General features: G+C 40.5%; 1 protein-coding gene across 2 annotated transcripts in view; it reads left to right on the top strand.

Annotated features, from left to right (window-relative positions):
• The window catches only part of FAM149A (family with sequence similarity 149 member A), an 85,711-nt gene that overhangs the window by 22,044 nt on the left and 46,630 nt on the right, over positions 1–17,037 (top strand). Inside the window, exon 1 of one of the 2 annotated variants that reach the window (XM_069095672.1) lies at positions 6,288–7,111. The exons of the other annotated variant lie outside the window; for it this stretch is intronic. Coding sequence (XP_068951773.1) covers positions 6,819–7,111 — 293 coding nt within the window. The 5' untranslated portion in view covers positions 6,288–6,818. Of the gene's footprint in view, positions 1–6,287; positions 7,112–17,037 lie in introns of those variants that run through there. 2 annotated transcript variants of the gene reach the window in all.

The following is a 17,037-nucleotide window of genomic DNA, read 5'->3' as shown; positions in this document are numbered from 1 at the left end:
TGCCCCACAACATCCTATGTTTGAAATAGGAATAAGGCAGTGGGAGTAAAGAAAAGGAAAAATAACACAACCCCTGATTTGAATGACTTTACTTTGTAAGACAAAAAACAAAAAGACACAAGTCAACATAGTATAAACTTGATTCTGCACTTTGTTCTGTGAACACTGTAGCAAGGCAGGAAGAGAAGTCTCTTGTGTTCTCCTCCCAGGTCAGGCAGTTCTATACATAACCTGTATTGTGACTGGCTTGTAGCTTTCATTGTAGTACTAAAAAGAGAAATTTCCTTGACCCTGCCCAGGATAGGCCTTGGAAAAGGCTAGCAAAGACTTATGGCTTTTGATAATAGCAAGATGTATCAGCAGTGCAATATTCACAATGCCTATGGAAATTACAGATATGCTGATGTAATTATCAATCACAAAATATATCAGGCTTTCTATATGGGGGAATAAGCTAGAACATTTATTAAAATACCAAAAGACTGAGTCCCCAAAACAGAAAGTCAAAGCCATCAGAGTAGTTATGACATTGGCACATGTAGATAAAGTAGAAAACACCCACATTCTCAAGCCTTTAAAACAGAACAGGCTACCTCAGGCAAAGGTCCTTCTCTCCCCACTCACAGCAACCACCCAGCGTCCAGGAAGCGTGCTCCCAGCAGCTCCGGCCCCTGGCAGTCCTCAGCAGGAGTCCTTAGCAGAAATTCTGGCTGACTCAAAAAGGGGTTCATGCTTCCGCTGCTGCTGCCTCTGCTGCTGCTGCCACCATTGCCACCACTGCTAGCCACTGCAGGAACTCTAGCTTGGCTTCCGCTTCCTCTTGCTCCACCCCTTCCTGCTATGTCAGCAAGTCCAATGGGGCATGGAAGATCTTTAAATCCCATAACCCTTACACAAGAGGAAGCTCGAATCCAGAGAGAGGGAATCTATCAACAAAATACATAGTAACCTTAGGCTTAAAGAACATCTGTAAGTAAGAAGGATAGATCAGTTAGGTGGTGCAGAGGATAGAATGCCAGGCCTGAAGTCAGGAAGACCCGAGTTCAAATTTCTCCTCAGACACTTACCATTTGTGTGACCCTGGGAAAGTCACTTAACCCTGTTTGCCTCAGTTTCCTCATCTGTAAAATGATCTGGAGAAGGAAATGGCAAGCTATTCCAATATCTTTTCCAAGAAAACCCCAAAAAGGGTCACAAAGAGTCAAACATGATTGAAATGACTGAACAACAAGAAAAGTCAAAAGGAACTTGTTTATAGACAGCTGTGGGACTGATCTGCATTGTAGTAGAAGCCTGTAGGTTAGAGGTTATTTTTTAGAACAGAATGAAGGTTTGATATGGGGAAGGGAGAGAAGGGATAATGACTTTGCTGATGATAGGACCAGAGCAATTAGAGACTAATTATCAATTTTTGCTCTGCTACCGATAGGCTGCTAGGTTGCACGGTAGATAGAGCATTGGACTTGGAGTAAGGAACAGATTCCAATCCTTCCTCAGACACTTGCTACCTACGTGACCCTGGGCAAGTCACTTTTCTCAGACTTCGTTTCTTCATCTGTTAAATAAGACAATAATAGCACTTGTCTCCCAGGGTATTTGTCAAGTGAGAACATAGGTAAAGCCCTTTGCAAATCTTACTGCACTATATAAATGTTAGCAATGATGATGATGATGATGATGGTGAGGGTGAGGATGGTGATTGATCATGTAAATGTTGTTGCTTGTCCTTTGATCTCAAAGAGGACCATGATATCAGGAAGATGATGCCATGACTTGCAAGTGAATTGGATTTAAGTGAGGGAGGACTGTGCAAAGTCACCAACCTCACTTTTTCCTCCAGAGCCATCTGGGTCCAATGGCCAGATACAGATCAGGACGACTAAAGGTGGCCCAGCTGCTGTGACATCCTACATGAGACAGGGACAATGAATGTCAGTGTTTAGATGAATCCCTGGCAGAGGGACTAAGGAGATGGAGCTTGAGCTGGAAGGAGAGTGAGCATATGAGTACAAACTAAAACGTCAGGCTAGGATGGTACCAATATATCTACAAATTAATGTGTTGAGATAGGCAAGAAAAGCAGTCATTGGACAGATAGTCAGACCCTGGGAAATCTGTAATAGAATTAGGAATTAAGAAATGAATGAAATACCAGGACTTAGCCAACTGACAGTTAAATTCTCCAAAATCTGACCTTTTATTAGAGTCGTTTGTGTTCCTATGAACCCAACTGGCCCTGATGTGTTGGCATTATTATGGGTAGAAGCTGCTGAGCCTGCTGGACTATCCCTCCCTATAAAACAATAACTTAGACATCAAAGACATGACTTAGTAGACTGGTGTTCGGGGAAAGTTGGTAGCAGTTCTGGGGCATGCACATCATATGTTGCTTCCACATTCTCTCATCATCCTCATACCCCTTCTACTCCAGAAGACATTTGGGATGGCCCCATCATATATGTGAGGCAAGGATATCCTTTAACAAAAGGGATGTTATCAGAGCAAGCCAGAATGAGACAAACCAGGAACTTGTTTGGAGATGATGGGAGAGAGAAGGTGATGAAGTAAGAATGCTTCAATTTATTAATGCTTCTTTAATTGTGGTGTCCATAACTGGGCACAATACTCCAGATATGATCTGACCAGGGCAGCATATAGAGGAATGATTACCTCCTTATTCTTGGAAGCTTAGCTTCTCTCTCTCTTTTTTTCTTTCTCTTTTTTGGAGAGGGGAAGGCAGGGCAATTTGGGTTAAGTGACTTGCCTAAGGTCACATGGCTAATAAACATTAAGAGGCTGAGGTTGGATTTGAACTCAGGTCCTCCTGACTCCAGGGTGGGTGCTCTATTCACTGCCACCTAGCTGCCCAGCTTAGCTTCTCTTAATCATTCATTTCTAGTCTTCTGTCTCCCAGAAGTGATTATCTTAGGTTATCTTAGTTACATAATTATTATCTTAGTGATATAATATACTCGCATATTATATACATACTTAGTAATATAACATAATATATATTACATAATATACTTAGTAATATATACTTGTAAAATTTATATAATGCAAGTATTTATGTAATTATATATTATTATATATATTAAATATATATAATTATGTAGACTGTATTAGTAGTATGCATTACATTGTATACATTACATTAATATGTACAAAATATTTCCTTTCCTTTCCCTTGTCCTTGCCTTTTTTTTTTTTGGATCTCCAGATACAATTTGTAACAAATGCTTCATAAATAATTGTTTACTGAACAAGAAATAAAGCTAGAAATTCTTAGAAGTTAATAATGGGGGAAAATATTTTAAAATATTAAACGCAAATAATGAATGACAAGTCAGAAACACATAAGTGTAATGGAATATTCTAATACCATTTAGCTCCATATACGTGCAATAGGAAAGAACACCAGACTGGGAACCAATAGACTCGGCACCATTTTTTTAAAATTTAAGACCCATAAACAAAAGTGTCTCCTCCAGAAAGCAAAGGTGGACACCTAGTGGTGATTTTGCAGTACTGCATACGCCTGTGATCTGTAGCCCACAATGGGGGAAGAGGAAGGTAGTGCCAGACTGTCAAGGGTCTTGAATGACAAAATAAGGAGTTTGAACTTTCATAATTAAGGAGCTATTGAAAACTTTAGGAATATAAGAAGAAGAAGGATACTAGGACATATATTAGGTAGCTAGGTTATATAGAGAAGGGAGTTTTGGACTTGGGATTTAGGAAGACTTGCATTCCAATTCTGCCTGGAATTTACTGACCTGTGTGACCCTGTACAAGTCCCTTCACTGTTCCCTGCCTCAGTTTCCCTATTTGTAAAATGAGGATGATAATAGAATCTGCCTCCCTGGGATGTTATGAGGATCAAATGAAATAATGTGTGTAAAGTGCTATATTTATTAAATTTATTTTTATTAAAGTGCTATAGTGTGTGTATGAATAAAAGGAAGATGTCTGTCAATAGGATGGTAATGAGGGCCTCTCCTAGGGTGATGGCAGGGGGAAAAGAGGGAGGAACTAATGAGAGAGACGTTAGAGGCAGGAACAACAGGATTTGTTAGGCTGGAATGTATGCTCCTAGAGAGTGGGGATCACTTATTTTACTTGTATCCTTAGCATCTAACACTTATTCTTTTATTTGTATCCCTACCATCTAACAGAGCACCTGGCAAACAGTAGGTGCTTAATAAATGCTTTTTATGGTTGATTTGGTGGTTAAGGGAGATGATAAAGGATTATAATAATAGGGTTATAGATCTCAAAACTGAGATCGATCTTAAAGGTCTTCTAGTCCAACCCCATAATTTGACAGATGAGGAAACTGAGACCCAGGGAGGTGAAGTCATTTTCACAAGGTTGTACAGCTTATAAAAGTCTGAAGTAGGATTTGAATTCAGGTCTGAATGCTCTATCCATTACTTTTCAGCTTCTTATCAATGTGGATACCTAGTGTTATGGATATAAATGTGGACAGAGAAGGCTTTGATTGGGGAGCTAAGGAAAATAGTCCTACCTTTGCACTGTGACTGAAGCATTTCTGGGATTCACTTTGGAAGGGATGTGCACTACCAAGAAGGCTTCCAGAGCCATTCTGTGACTGGCCATGTAAAGTAGAGGGAGGCACTATAGCCTGGCAGTTTTCTTTTTCATTGGAACAGGCTGTAGCCCAGATAATAAATGGTGCTGTTGCCGTATTGTTGTCCATGGTATTCTAATATGTCTTACCCAATTATATGGTCTCACTCTTGACTTTTTCCTTCTAACATTTAAAAAAAAGTCAGATAAATCGAACTTGGTTAGGTCCTGATATAATTGAATCATTCCAAAAATGCACATTTGATTTAGCCACTTGAACAGACATTGGTACTTGACAGTAAGATACAAGTTTTATCAGAGGTGAGGGTGGGCAGGAAGATATATGATGCATACAGGGCAGGTGAGGCAAACTAGTGTCAACTGAGATGGTGGAGACTGAGAAACCTTTTGTCCAGGGACCAGGGGTCTTGGCTTCCAGTTCAGTTCCAGCACTGACTGACTTTAGAAAGCCATTCAGTTCTGAGTCTCAATTTGATCAACTATACAATGAGGAGATGGAACAAAATGGTCCGAAAGTCTCTTCCACCATGAAATCCACAGCCCTAAGAATATATAACCTCTCCTAGTGACCTCAGTTTTACATTTTTAAAATATAGGAGGGTAGATCAACAGTTTGCAGAATTGCTGACTTGAGGATGCCTTTATAACTCTTAAAATTTAAGGACCTTCTAAATCTTTCCTTTGTGTTTATAGAAATTTAGTATCTCAGAATTAAACCTGATAAAGTCTAAAAATAATTATGAATTCATTTAAAAATAACAATTAGTCCATTGCATGTTACCATAAGTAACATTTTTTATGAAAAATAACTATATTCTCCAAAAGGAAAAATAGTGAGAATGACAAATCTCCCAAACTTTTGGCTTTACTGGATTCTCCTATCTGCTTCTGCTTTCAGTCGGTTTTGATGATTTTGATTGAAATGTATGAGAACAGTTTGGCCTCACAAAGATGTGTAGTTGGGGAAAGGGAAGAGTATTATTTTGAAAATGGTTTTGAACTTGAGGGTTTTGAAGATTCAGAGGGGTCCAACTACTGCACTCTGTGAACATCAAGGTCTCCCAGTGCCTTCCAGTTTCCTTCAGAATTCGGCTCAAGAAAGCCTTTCTTTAGAGCTTCTCCCCTCTGTGGGGACCCCCCCCCAACCAAAACAAACCCAAACCCTAACATTAATTTTGTATATTAATGTGTGAATTACACGGGTATGTGCTTTCTTCCCGGTACAGTGTAAGCCTTTCCAGAACAAGTACTATTTCATCCTGGCCTTTCTTTGCACCGCACAGTGCATGGCACGGGAGAGGTACTTTAAAAAAATCTTAGTTCTACCTTTTGGATCGAATTAATTTGACTTTCTTGCGGGGTGTGAGGCAGAAACGGGTGGGCTAATTCAGAAAAGGAAAATCCAGGGGGAGGGACTGAATTAACATCCTTCTGGGGAAATTAGAGGGTGGGGATGCTTTCTCTTGGGATGCAGGAGACCGCTGAACTGGGTTGGCTTCATTGTTCTTTCCATTTTCCCACCCGGAATCGAGAGGTTTATTACCACGCCCGGGCTGGGGGCTGGTACCGCCGAGGCCTTGGTCCTCGGAGGTAAAGGAGTTCGGATCTGTCTGCTGGGAAATTCGGGAGAGCTGGGATGGGCCAGGCAGTCTGACCGTGTCTCCTGAGGCTGGACGGCGGAACGCCTGCCTGTCACTTGATGAAATCTGGCATCTGCTTAGGGGAGGCTCCTCGTTCTTTCCCTAGAGGGGAAGAGAGGCGGATGTTTTCATCAACTGGAGTGTCCCTGGAAGGCGACTGCAGCTAGTTGTGGAAGCTCCCAGAGGGAGCGTGGGAGCCAGAGGTGGGGCGGGGTGACGGCGAGGGGGAGGTCAGCTTCTCCCAGGCCAGCTAGGATTGGGGGCAAAGGAGTCTGGGGAACGCTGCGGAGCTGCCCAAGGAAAATCCAGGAAGAGCATTCGGGTCATTGGCCGGCGGGCGGGAAGCTGGCTAGGTGCAGGCCCCTTCCCACGCCCACCTGGCAGGGAGAAGAGACCCGGGCTGTCCCGGGATTAAGAGCGGCGGCTTTGAAGAGAGAAGGATCCTCCGGGGAGTCCCTCAGGAGCCCATGGCCAGGGCTGACCAGCTCCAGGACTCTGGGCAGCCCGTGATACGGGACAGTGGACTCTACCCCGGCCGCATTCCCTTGGACCTAGCCGTGGGGGTCCATGCCCAGGGCTAGCCAGGACTGGACGCCCAAGGGACTGCCGCACGTCCCGAGGGGGCGTAGGACCTGGAAGAAGGAGAGGCAGCGGGGTAGGGGTAGGGGGACCAGGAGACTGCAAACCCTGAGCTCCGGCGGGGCTGGGGGACCAGCTGCCTGCTTCATGCATGGGGGCCGTGGGGGCTGGCACCGCTCCCGGGCCTTACACCCTAGCAGCGGTCGGCAGGTCCGGGACCCAGCGAGCAGCAGCAGCTGGAGTAGCAGCAAAAACAGCAGAAAGGGACTGATTGTCATTGGGTAAGTCCAAAGGGCAAGCCTTAGCTGTTTATCCTAGAACTGGGGCGGGGAACGAGATTAGAGGCCTCTCGGATTTTCTTCCTCTGCAGATATAATCTTAGGGTTTCGGGAGGGGTGGAGAAGGGTTGCATGAATTTCCACATGTTTACAAAACTCACACTAATCCATACATCTAGTAGGTATTTAATATAGGAAACATGCAGACACATCTTTGGGTCACTCCTACAATCATAGCGTTTCTTCTGCTGGATTTCTCCATCTGCCCAAAGCAGAACATTTTCTCCTTATAATTCATTTATGCTGTGGAGAGGGACTGGACCTGCGATTTCATCGGTATTGGGAACTCCCCATTAGGAAAACTCCCTGGAGTAAGGAAGATCTGTACCTTCCCTCCATTTTTATATCCCTTTCTCGAAGCGTTGCCCAGGGGAGCTAAAAGATTAAATGACTTTCTCAGGAGCACAGAAAGCCAGGATGAATCCAAAGTAGGATTCGAACCCAGGTCTAATAAGACCTAATAAGTCTCTGAAGCCAACTGCACCAGCTGCTTCTTATTTTTATATTTCAGTTAGATTCAAAGTGCTATGGATTAGAGTATCTCTTTTTTTAGCCTCAGCTTTCAGATATCTCCTGTGTATAGAGCAGAGAATGAGTCCAGATGGATCAGAATCACAAATTAGAACTGCCAAGGGGCCTTCAAGATCGTTTGAACATTTCATTTTGCAGATGAGGATATAGAACCCCAAAGAGTTAAAGGAAGTGACTTCCTCTAGCCTGGGAGCATAGTAAGTAGGTGGTGCTTACTACAGTAGATAGTAAATGGTAGAAACAATTTAAATTCAGATCCTCGACTCCACATCCAGCATTCTTTCTTTCCATCATAGCATGCATACTTTCTCTCATTTTACAGAGGAAGGAAACTGAGGGAACAAACCCCTAGTTTTACAGGCAAGGAAAGTTATACAAGAAAGTGGTACTAGAACTTAGCTCCCCTGACTTTCTTTTTTTAAGCAATTGGGGTTAAGTAACTTGCTCAGGGTTACACGGCCAGGTGTTTCTGGGTGGGTGCTAAGTGTCTGAGCCCAGGATTCGATCTCCAGGTCTTCCCAACACTGGAGCCGGTGCTCTTACTCGCTGTGCTACCTGGCCGCCCCTTCCCCTGACTTCTGAGCAGTTAGAGGTGCAGAGGTTAGAATACTGGGTTTGAAGTCTGGAGAGGAGTTCAAATCTGTCCTCAGGTATTGTGAGGATAATGTGAAATATTTGTAAAGTACAGTACCTGACACATAGTAGGTGTTATATAAATGCAAGCTGTTATTAGTCTGTGTTCCTTCCACTGTGCTATATATGTAGAGAGTAGTAGTCCTGAGAAAGGAATAATAACAAAAGTATTTGATTATTAAATTTTATAGAATCATTGGATCATAGCTTTAGAATTGGAAGCAACCTTAGCAGTCATAGGTTTCAAACCCCCCATTTTACAGATGAGAAAACTGAGGTGTCTTTAGTGGCTTGTCCAAGGTTAAACAGTTACTAAGGGGAACAGTCAGATTTCAAACCCAAAGTCAGATCCTCTATACCTGCTATGTCATGCTGCCATGTCATAGTAATTTTATATCCGAAGTGATGAATGGGTAAGGTTTGAGGCAGATGCCTATTTGTGGTTCAATCAATCAATAAATATTTATTAAGTGTCTACTATATGCTAGGCTGTGGAGATTCAAAAAGGGGCAAAAAGACAGTTGTTGTCCCCAGGGACCTGAGAGAAATGATTATTAATAATCAATGATTTGGGGAGATTCAGTTCCTTCTTTTCCTTTTTTTTTTCTTTTTTGCCTTTTGGAGGACAATTGGGGTTAAATAACTTGCCCAAGGTTACACAGCTAGTTTTTTTGTGTGGGTGTTGTGTCTGAGTCTGAACTCAGTTGCTCCAGACTCCGAGGTCAGAGCTTTACTCACTGCACCACCTAGCCTCCCCTATCCTCCTTTTTCTAAAGTAAGTCCTGATTTTAAAAGTTCAGTTTCTGGAAGGACAGTGTTGATAAAGAGATTGGATTAATTTCCTTGTTCAGACCCCACCCAGGTAGTCCTGCTCAGGTTTAAAGCTGGGGTTAATTTAAGAAGTAAATGACTTAATTAAAGTTGGGGTCCAGCCCTTCATTGTAATATTCATTCTCTCATTAATTGTTAACTAATCAGAGTTGATTGTCAGCCTTTTGAACACTCCTCTTCCAAAAGAACAGGTAAGTCTTGAGCCTACCCACCATAAATGGTCTTTGATCATCCTTTTATCAAAATGCTGGCTTATTAATGAAATGATTAAATTATCCAGAAATTATGTCTCTTGAACCTTTTTAATGCCACAGACCCTTATTCTAAACATATTACCAACACAGATTCTGGCTATGTCAACAAAAAGTAAATTTAAAGACAGCTAGATGGATAGACTACTCTATCTGGAGTCAGGAGGACCTGAGTTCAAAGTCAGATTCATGATATTTATTAGTTATGTGACCCTAGGAAAGTCATTTAATCTCAAAGCCTCCTCATCTTTAAGATGGGGATTATAATAGCAACTATAACTCAGGGTCATTGTGAGGATAAAATAATATTTCTAAAACATTTTATTCTAGTAAATGCTAGTGGTGATGGTGATGATGATGCTAATGATGGTGGTCTGGTTGGTATTATCAAGCTAAAAAGCTCAGGTGGTGTTTCTAGCTCAATTTGGAGAAGTTTATTCCAAGGTTGGCCATGAAGTAACTTCATGCCACTGTTGGGGCCATGACCAGTGTTGGTAAAATCATAGCTTCTTTGTAGCCCTGCAGTGAGCCATGTACATTCTCCAGGCTCAGCCCCACACTATTGACCTTGGACAGGTGTAATGCCAATGCAATATTTATAGCACCAACGGTGACTATGAATATGCTGGCATAGTTCTGAATTACTAAATATAATAGACTCTCTATATAGAAGCAAAACATTTATTCAGATACTAGAAAGCCAAATCCCAACACTAAAAAGTCAAATCTATCATAGCAACAAAGAAGTTAATAAACTATAATAGAAGTAGCCACACCATCCTTTAGCCTTCCCACAAACAGTCACAAGCCTAGCTGCTGCTCTGACTCCCAGCTTCCTGTGGGCTCTGCTCTACCCTTCAACAACTCCTCCCACCACAGGCTCCATGTGATTATGATTACATTCATCATATTAGGGGGCAGGGAAGATCTTCAAATTTCCATTACCATTACAACAGGTCACTTAAATTATTACCTGGTGGCTAGTCCAATGATAAGCCCCTCTCACCTGAAGTAGGCCGGTCCTTTGGGGTGAGAGATGCAGTGGATCATTTACCTCATCCTAGAAGCCTTTTCAGCTTGGTAAGACCTACCAGCACTTACCTTTTTCAGGCATAGCCTTCCAAAATTCAGATGACATCTCTGCTTCTTGATGGGCACAACTTTAGAGGAAGAATTTATAGTTATGTGATAATAATAGCCAGCTTTTCTATAGAGCTTTCAGGTTTGCAAAGCATTTGACAAATATTATACATGTTTAAATGATCTCCTTGATACTTGTGAAAGCATAGATAATGATAGCAGGTCAAAGGACATATAGGAAGACAGGACCAGTCTTGGAATTAGGAGAACTTGGCTTCAAGTCTCACCTGTGGGCAAAATTTGTTTTGTGAACAGATGAGAGGCCCTTAGATTCTTATTGTCCCCAGGCCACTCTCTGAGATTAAGCAGTGAAGGAGATGCTGATCTTGATCAAGGAAAGGAGGCTTTATACCCAGAGACTCCCCCACTCCATGTTGAAATTCCAGGACCAGATTGTTACTAATAATATTAATATCAACAACATATTACCAGAAATTGTAATAATCCTCATTAATGATGATAGTACATTGAAATTAAAAGTTAGCTCCATGATTAGACAGAACAAGGGTCAAACATTCTATTGTAGCACATAAATCGCTAACTTAGAAGTAAAAGATCCATTACCCTCTTTACAGATGTTTACCCAGAAAGGTTGATTTGAATTCCTGCAAATTGTGATCCAAATGTTTTAAAACAAATGAATAGATAGCATTTATATAGCATTCAAGGTCTGCAAAGCACTTTACACATATGACTTCATTTAACTCTCATAACAATCCAAGTAAGTAGGTGCTGTTATTCCCATTTTACAGATGAGGAAATGGAAATAGAGGTTAAATGATTTGCCCAGGGTCCCACAGTATTTGTATTTGAGTAAGTAAGTATTTGAACTCAGGGTTTGTGACTCTAGTAGTTAGATTCCAGAGCTCTAGGCATTGTGTGACTTAACTGCCTAGAAATGTCTTTCTACCAATCAATTAGTCAATGAGCACTTATTAAATATTTACTATGTGCCAGGGAATGAGGATGCATACACACACACACACACACACACACACACACATACAGTCGCTCTCAAGCGCTCGAACACACACAGAGTTAGGCAGTTTAGAGCTTTTAAGTTTTAAGTTATTTAAGCTTTAACAGCTTGAATTACAGCTTTTGTATCTTAAAACCAAATTAAGACTTTTGAAATACCCTATATTAAGAGAATTTATACAAATAAATGAAAAGTAGTTTAGGAAGGGAGACGTTAACATCATTACCATATAGCACTTATACTTAGTTGAGTGTCCCTTGTACACTATGTAAAACCAATTTAATTTCCTGCTATGTGAATTTATAATCTACAGTCAATAAAACAATACCCATTAATAAGTACACAAACACCTCTATATGGATTGTGTTATTGTATAGCAGCTAGAACAGGAGGATAAAAAAAAATGACAATTTAAAAATGCAGCCATTCTCCAGTGATTATGTACGACTTCATATTTAATTCAAATTTTCAAAGAAAGAGCCCTAGCCTGGGAATTAGGAGACTAGGCTAGCTCTCTTAACTTGTGTGACCAGGCACCCCCTTACTTCCCCTCCTCTTGAGGTCACCTGCCATGATGACCTTTGGTCTATAAACAGAAGAAGTTGGGCCAAATGATATCTAAAGGTCCCTACAAGCTCTAAATTGCCTAGAACAGTGAGATGATTTTACATTGAATTTTGAGGTTCATCAGATGTTGATGGAATCTGAGGGAGAGGAACATGGGAGGGAGAAATAATTGGCGTGGTATTTATTGTAATTGACATCACTTCCATTTCCAAGATTAAAGTTTCTTCATAATAAATTTTTTTTTAAGCAGTTGGGGTTAAGTAACTTGCTCAAGGTTACATGGCCAGTTATTACTGGGTGTGGTACTAAGTATCAGAGCCTGGATTTGATCCCAGGTCATCCTGACTCTAGGGCCTGTGCTTTTTACTCGCTATGCTAGCTGGCTGCCCCCTTCATAATAATTTCTGAGATGACTGCAAAGTGTTCTCTTCATTCATTCATTCATGATATATTAATGATACTGTATAAATTCTGGGAGTTGTTATAGAAATAAAATAGGCTTCCTGTTCCCAAGAAATGTATAATTTACTTCCTAAATCTTTCAGTTTTCCTGTGCACACATATCTATCTTAGATCCAAGTAGGAATACTTCTCTTGGAAAAGATGTAATGTAAAGAAAGAAATGAGTCCATCTCTTTTGTAAATAAGTGTCTTTTTTTTTCTTCTAAGAACAAAGCTGCCTAGAAAAGAGATTTCCTCTTTCTGTATTCAAGGGGGAAGGAGGGAGTCCCCAGTGATAATGGATGGATGACTGATTAACTACTCCAATTGCTAAAGTGAACTGAAATTAAAGAGAAGAAACACAGGGTCCTGTAAACCAGGTTATATTTAGAAGAAATGTCATTATCTAATGAAGTTTACCTTTAGGAAGGAAGTATTTGTTGTCCTGAGTACAAGATATAGGGACACACTGAATTTATTAGTATCTAATCCTATTCTGTCTGATTCTAGCTTCTCCTCCCTCTCTCCTCTACTAAGGTATGCTGGGGCACACCTTGTTTGGATTATTCTGTTCACATTCTAAAGTCTGGATGCAATTAAAAACCTACAAAGCATGGAAATTTAGGGTGGTTAGAGTCTGGTTGATTGATTTAATTTTGACGATATAGCCTATTGTTCCAATCCTGTATTTCTTCCTTTGTAATTTGAAGTTTTTTGTAGATATTATGGGGGTGGACAAGCTGATTAATTCAGGTATTACTTATGGGTGAAAACACAGCGATACTCATAGATTTAGAACTGGAAAGGACCTTACGAGCCACTGAGTCCAACCCCTTCCTTTTACAGATGAGTAAACTGAGGCACAGGATTTAATCCCTGACTCCAAGTACAGTGCTCTATCTGCTACACCATGGAGCAGGTTCATTTGAGGAAATATTTTATTCATGGTGTCTAAGTTCATAAACACCTTTGAATTTTTTCCTCTCTGGTGCCTCAAAGCTTGAAAACAACTGGAGTTAGTGTTAAAGGTAAGGTAGGATGTTTTTTTTATCAGATTAACAGATTAAAAATTAATAAATCAATTAAAATTAATTAATAATTAATTAACAGATTAATTATCTCAGCAGTTTAGCTTCTTCATGTTGAATTCTGTGTTGTTTAGTTGTTTTTAAGTTGTGTCCGACTCTTTGTGACCCCTTGTAATGGGAGTGGGAATTTGAAGATCTTCCCTGCCCCTTGTATTGGCAAGCTAACAGGAACTGAGCACTTAGTTTCAAGTTCATAATTGTGTCAAGTATTAAGACCCAGAACTTGTGAATCCCACAGTGGGATAGACTTGTTGAGGTAACAGGAAGAGGAAGAACAGGGGAGAGTTAATATTGTATATAAGGAAAAGCTCAAACTGAGAGAGGCCAGATCTGCTGGGAGGGAGCATCTGGAGGTTGAGCTGTTACTGCTGGAGAGAGAGAAGAGAACTGAGAACTGAAACTGAGAAGAGAAATGAGAAGAGAAGACTGAACTGAGAATTGAGAAGAACTGAGAAATGAGAAGAGAGGAGAACTGAGAGGAGGCATGGCTATGGTGTCAGTACTTTGTCTGTCTGTTTTGATGTTACTTTGTCAGATTTGTCTGCTAATAGAAGATGGTGCTGTTGTTACAGAAGTCCTGGGACCTTGCTGCTGGTTCAGAAGCCCTGAAAGAGGATTTTCTTGTTGTATGTTTACAGAAATCCTGAAGGGGAGTCTTGCTGATGATTTCAGAGGTCCAGGCACTGCACTGATGATCTGTGTTGATTCCTCAGACCTTGTTGTTGGGTCTTTCCTAATTTCATAGGCAGAAAGTGAATTGATGAAGATGCTGGCAATGTGCATGATTGTTATTGTGGCTTTGTTAAGCTTTATCTTCCCAGGAACAGAAACTATGAAGTACTTGAGGTGGACTAGACACTGTGAGCTTCAGTATGGAACAGGAACTAGACAAGAAGCTGGACAACAAGGAGCTGGCAGGAGCTGGGACCCTGGAAGGTGAACCATGGAAGTGGAGAGTCAGCCTTGAGTCAAAATAGTCCTTGACTATTTAATGCAAACTGAGAAGCTCATGATTTACTAGGAGTGGAGGATTTTGACCTTTACATTTAGATGATTGAGTTAAGGACTTAATAATTGAAGATGACTGGAAGCTAATCTTCAATTAAGAAGAAATAAGACTTTTTGATTGAAGAGATTAAGACAATGTGACTTAGGGGTGGAAAACTTTTGACCTCTGTACTTTGTGTCAATTAAGGAGGCTTGCCTTAATTGGTGAAAACTTTGGTGAAAGCAATATGGCCATTTTAGTGATAAGTTGCTATGCCATAACATGGTGAATATTGTATTTTGATTTTCTGTGAATGTTTTGTCTTAGTTTGTTACTGAATAAATAGAGTGTTCACTATACTGTGTAATCAGATCCTTGAAGCTGTTCACAGCAGTAGTTCTTTGGAAAGCTGCTTGTGCTTGGCTTTACACCCCTTTGGGGGTTTTCTTGGCAAGAGTGATTTGCCATTTCCTTCTCTAGCTCTTTTAGGAAACTGAGGCAAACAGGACTAATTGGCTTGCCCAAGGTCATAATTAGTAAGTATCTGAGACTGGATTTGAACTCAGGTCTTTCTGACTCCAGGCCTGGCACTCTATCCACTTTGATACCCAACTGCTCAACAACAATAATTCTGACCTTGTAGATATGACCTTAGGTGACAGTGAACTCCATCATGGAGGCAATAAGTTAAGAAAAGGCAAGGGCAAAGAATTCCTTTTTGATGACATTTTCTCTGGGAGGCCTGTCTGATTCCCCTTAGTATCCAGTACTCTCCCCTCTAAGGTTCCCTAAGGGTATGACGTAGAATAAGTTTGAGACACATAGCTTCTGAGTGATTAATCATTTTATTAATTATACTAGTGGATAATTAATAAAAGGGGTCAGTGGCACTCTCAAAAGTCAAGGATCCCTCATGGAACTCACTCAATGCTTATAAGCCCTTGGAAGAATGGGTATTCCTAAGAATGGCAATCAACTCTGGTTGGTTAACAAGTAATAAGAGAATGGATATTGTAATGAGAGGTGGACTTATTCTACTGAGGTTCTGGGAGACCTGATTCTGATCACTCAGTCTTGGTCAAAGAGACTTATCTATACCTATGACATTCTGCCTCGGGTAATCTAGACAAATGGGGAAACCCACTTCTCCCCTGACCGGTTTGACTAAAATAATGGTCTAGAATCTGCCAATTCACCTAAACTAAAATCTCTTTACCTTCTGGATCAAGTCTGAGTTTTCTAGTTGGTTTCACCCAAGATTTCATCTCATTATGAGCCCTGTATTTTAAAGGTTTCCAGAATAATCTACAGGACTGATTTCTAAATGGGGAAGAGCCTTAGTCCTAATTCAATAATTGGCTATTAATATAGGAGAGAAATAATAATTTTTCTCACTTGTATCTACTTTATGTATTCTGACTTATTAAACTTGTCATCTCCCTCAATGGAATGTAAACTCCTTGAGGGCAGGGACTGTTTTTGCTTTTTCTTTGTATTCTCAGAACTTAGCACAAATAGAGATATTATAGAGAGATCCCCAAATGAAAACTCCCAGGATTATAGCCAAATTCCAGAGTTTTCAGGTCAAGAAGAAAATATTGCAAGCAGCCAGAAAAAAAAAATTATAATATTGTGCAACCAAAATCAGGATAACTCAAGTTACTATTAGTATAGGAGTATATATTCAATTTTGTTAGCATAAGAAACTCCCAGGTAAGGAAACAAACTTCCCCAGCCAATAAAAACTGGCCCATTTTTTTTTGCAATTTAAAGTCTTAGAGGGTTGCCTAGAGTACCAAGTGACCAAATGATTTGCTCAGGTTTAGTTTAACAGCCAGAATGTGTCAAAGCGAGAATTGGAACCCAGGTTTTCCTGGCCTTAGGGCCAGCTTTCTGTCCACAACCCTATACTGTCTCTCTCTAGGCACAGATGCATTGTTTAATGAGTGCTCATTGACTGATTCAGTTTGAAATGTACAGGTCATTTCATAGAAAATTTTCTATAACTGTTCAATGCCACAGATATTTCTAAACTTTCAACTATGCGAAATACAGTAATTAACAGTGATTTACAAACATCATTAATGTTTGCATTGTATTATTAAAGGATCATAGATTTAGACCAGGAAAGGACCTTAAATTAGACTTCAGCTCTCTCATTTTAGGGAGGAGAAAACTAGAGGTTAAATGACTTGTCCAAGATCTCACAGGTAGGAAGTGGCAGAACTGGGACCTGAAATCAAGGATCTGATTACACAGTATAGACTTTTACTCCATGGTCAGTGTGTTTCTCCCCCCACTTTTCCATTTTAGTTTCCCATGTATAATGGGGGAACATAATATCCAAATCACTTTATTTTTTAAGTGATTATTGTTTTCTTCACCAGCCAGTCAGTATATATTTATTAGTACCTGCTCTG

The sequence above is a fragment of the Petaurus breviceps genome, unplaced genomic scaffold (genome assembly GCF_028583685.1).
Source record: "Petaurus breviceps papuanus isolate PSGF00001 unplaced genomic scaffold, PetGlider_PUasm1.0 126, whole genome shotgun sequence".
Classification (NCBI taxonomy): domain Eukaryota; kingdom Metazoa; phylum Chordata; class Mammalia; order Diprotodontia; family Petauridae; genus Petaurus; species Petaurus breviceps.
Note: the sequence above shows the minus strand (reverse complement) of the source record. Positions and strands in the feature narration are given on the sequence as shown.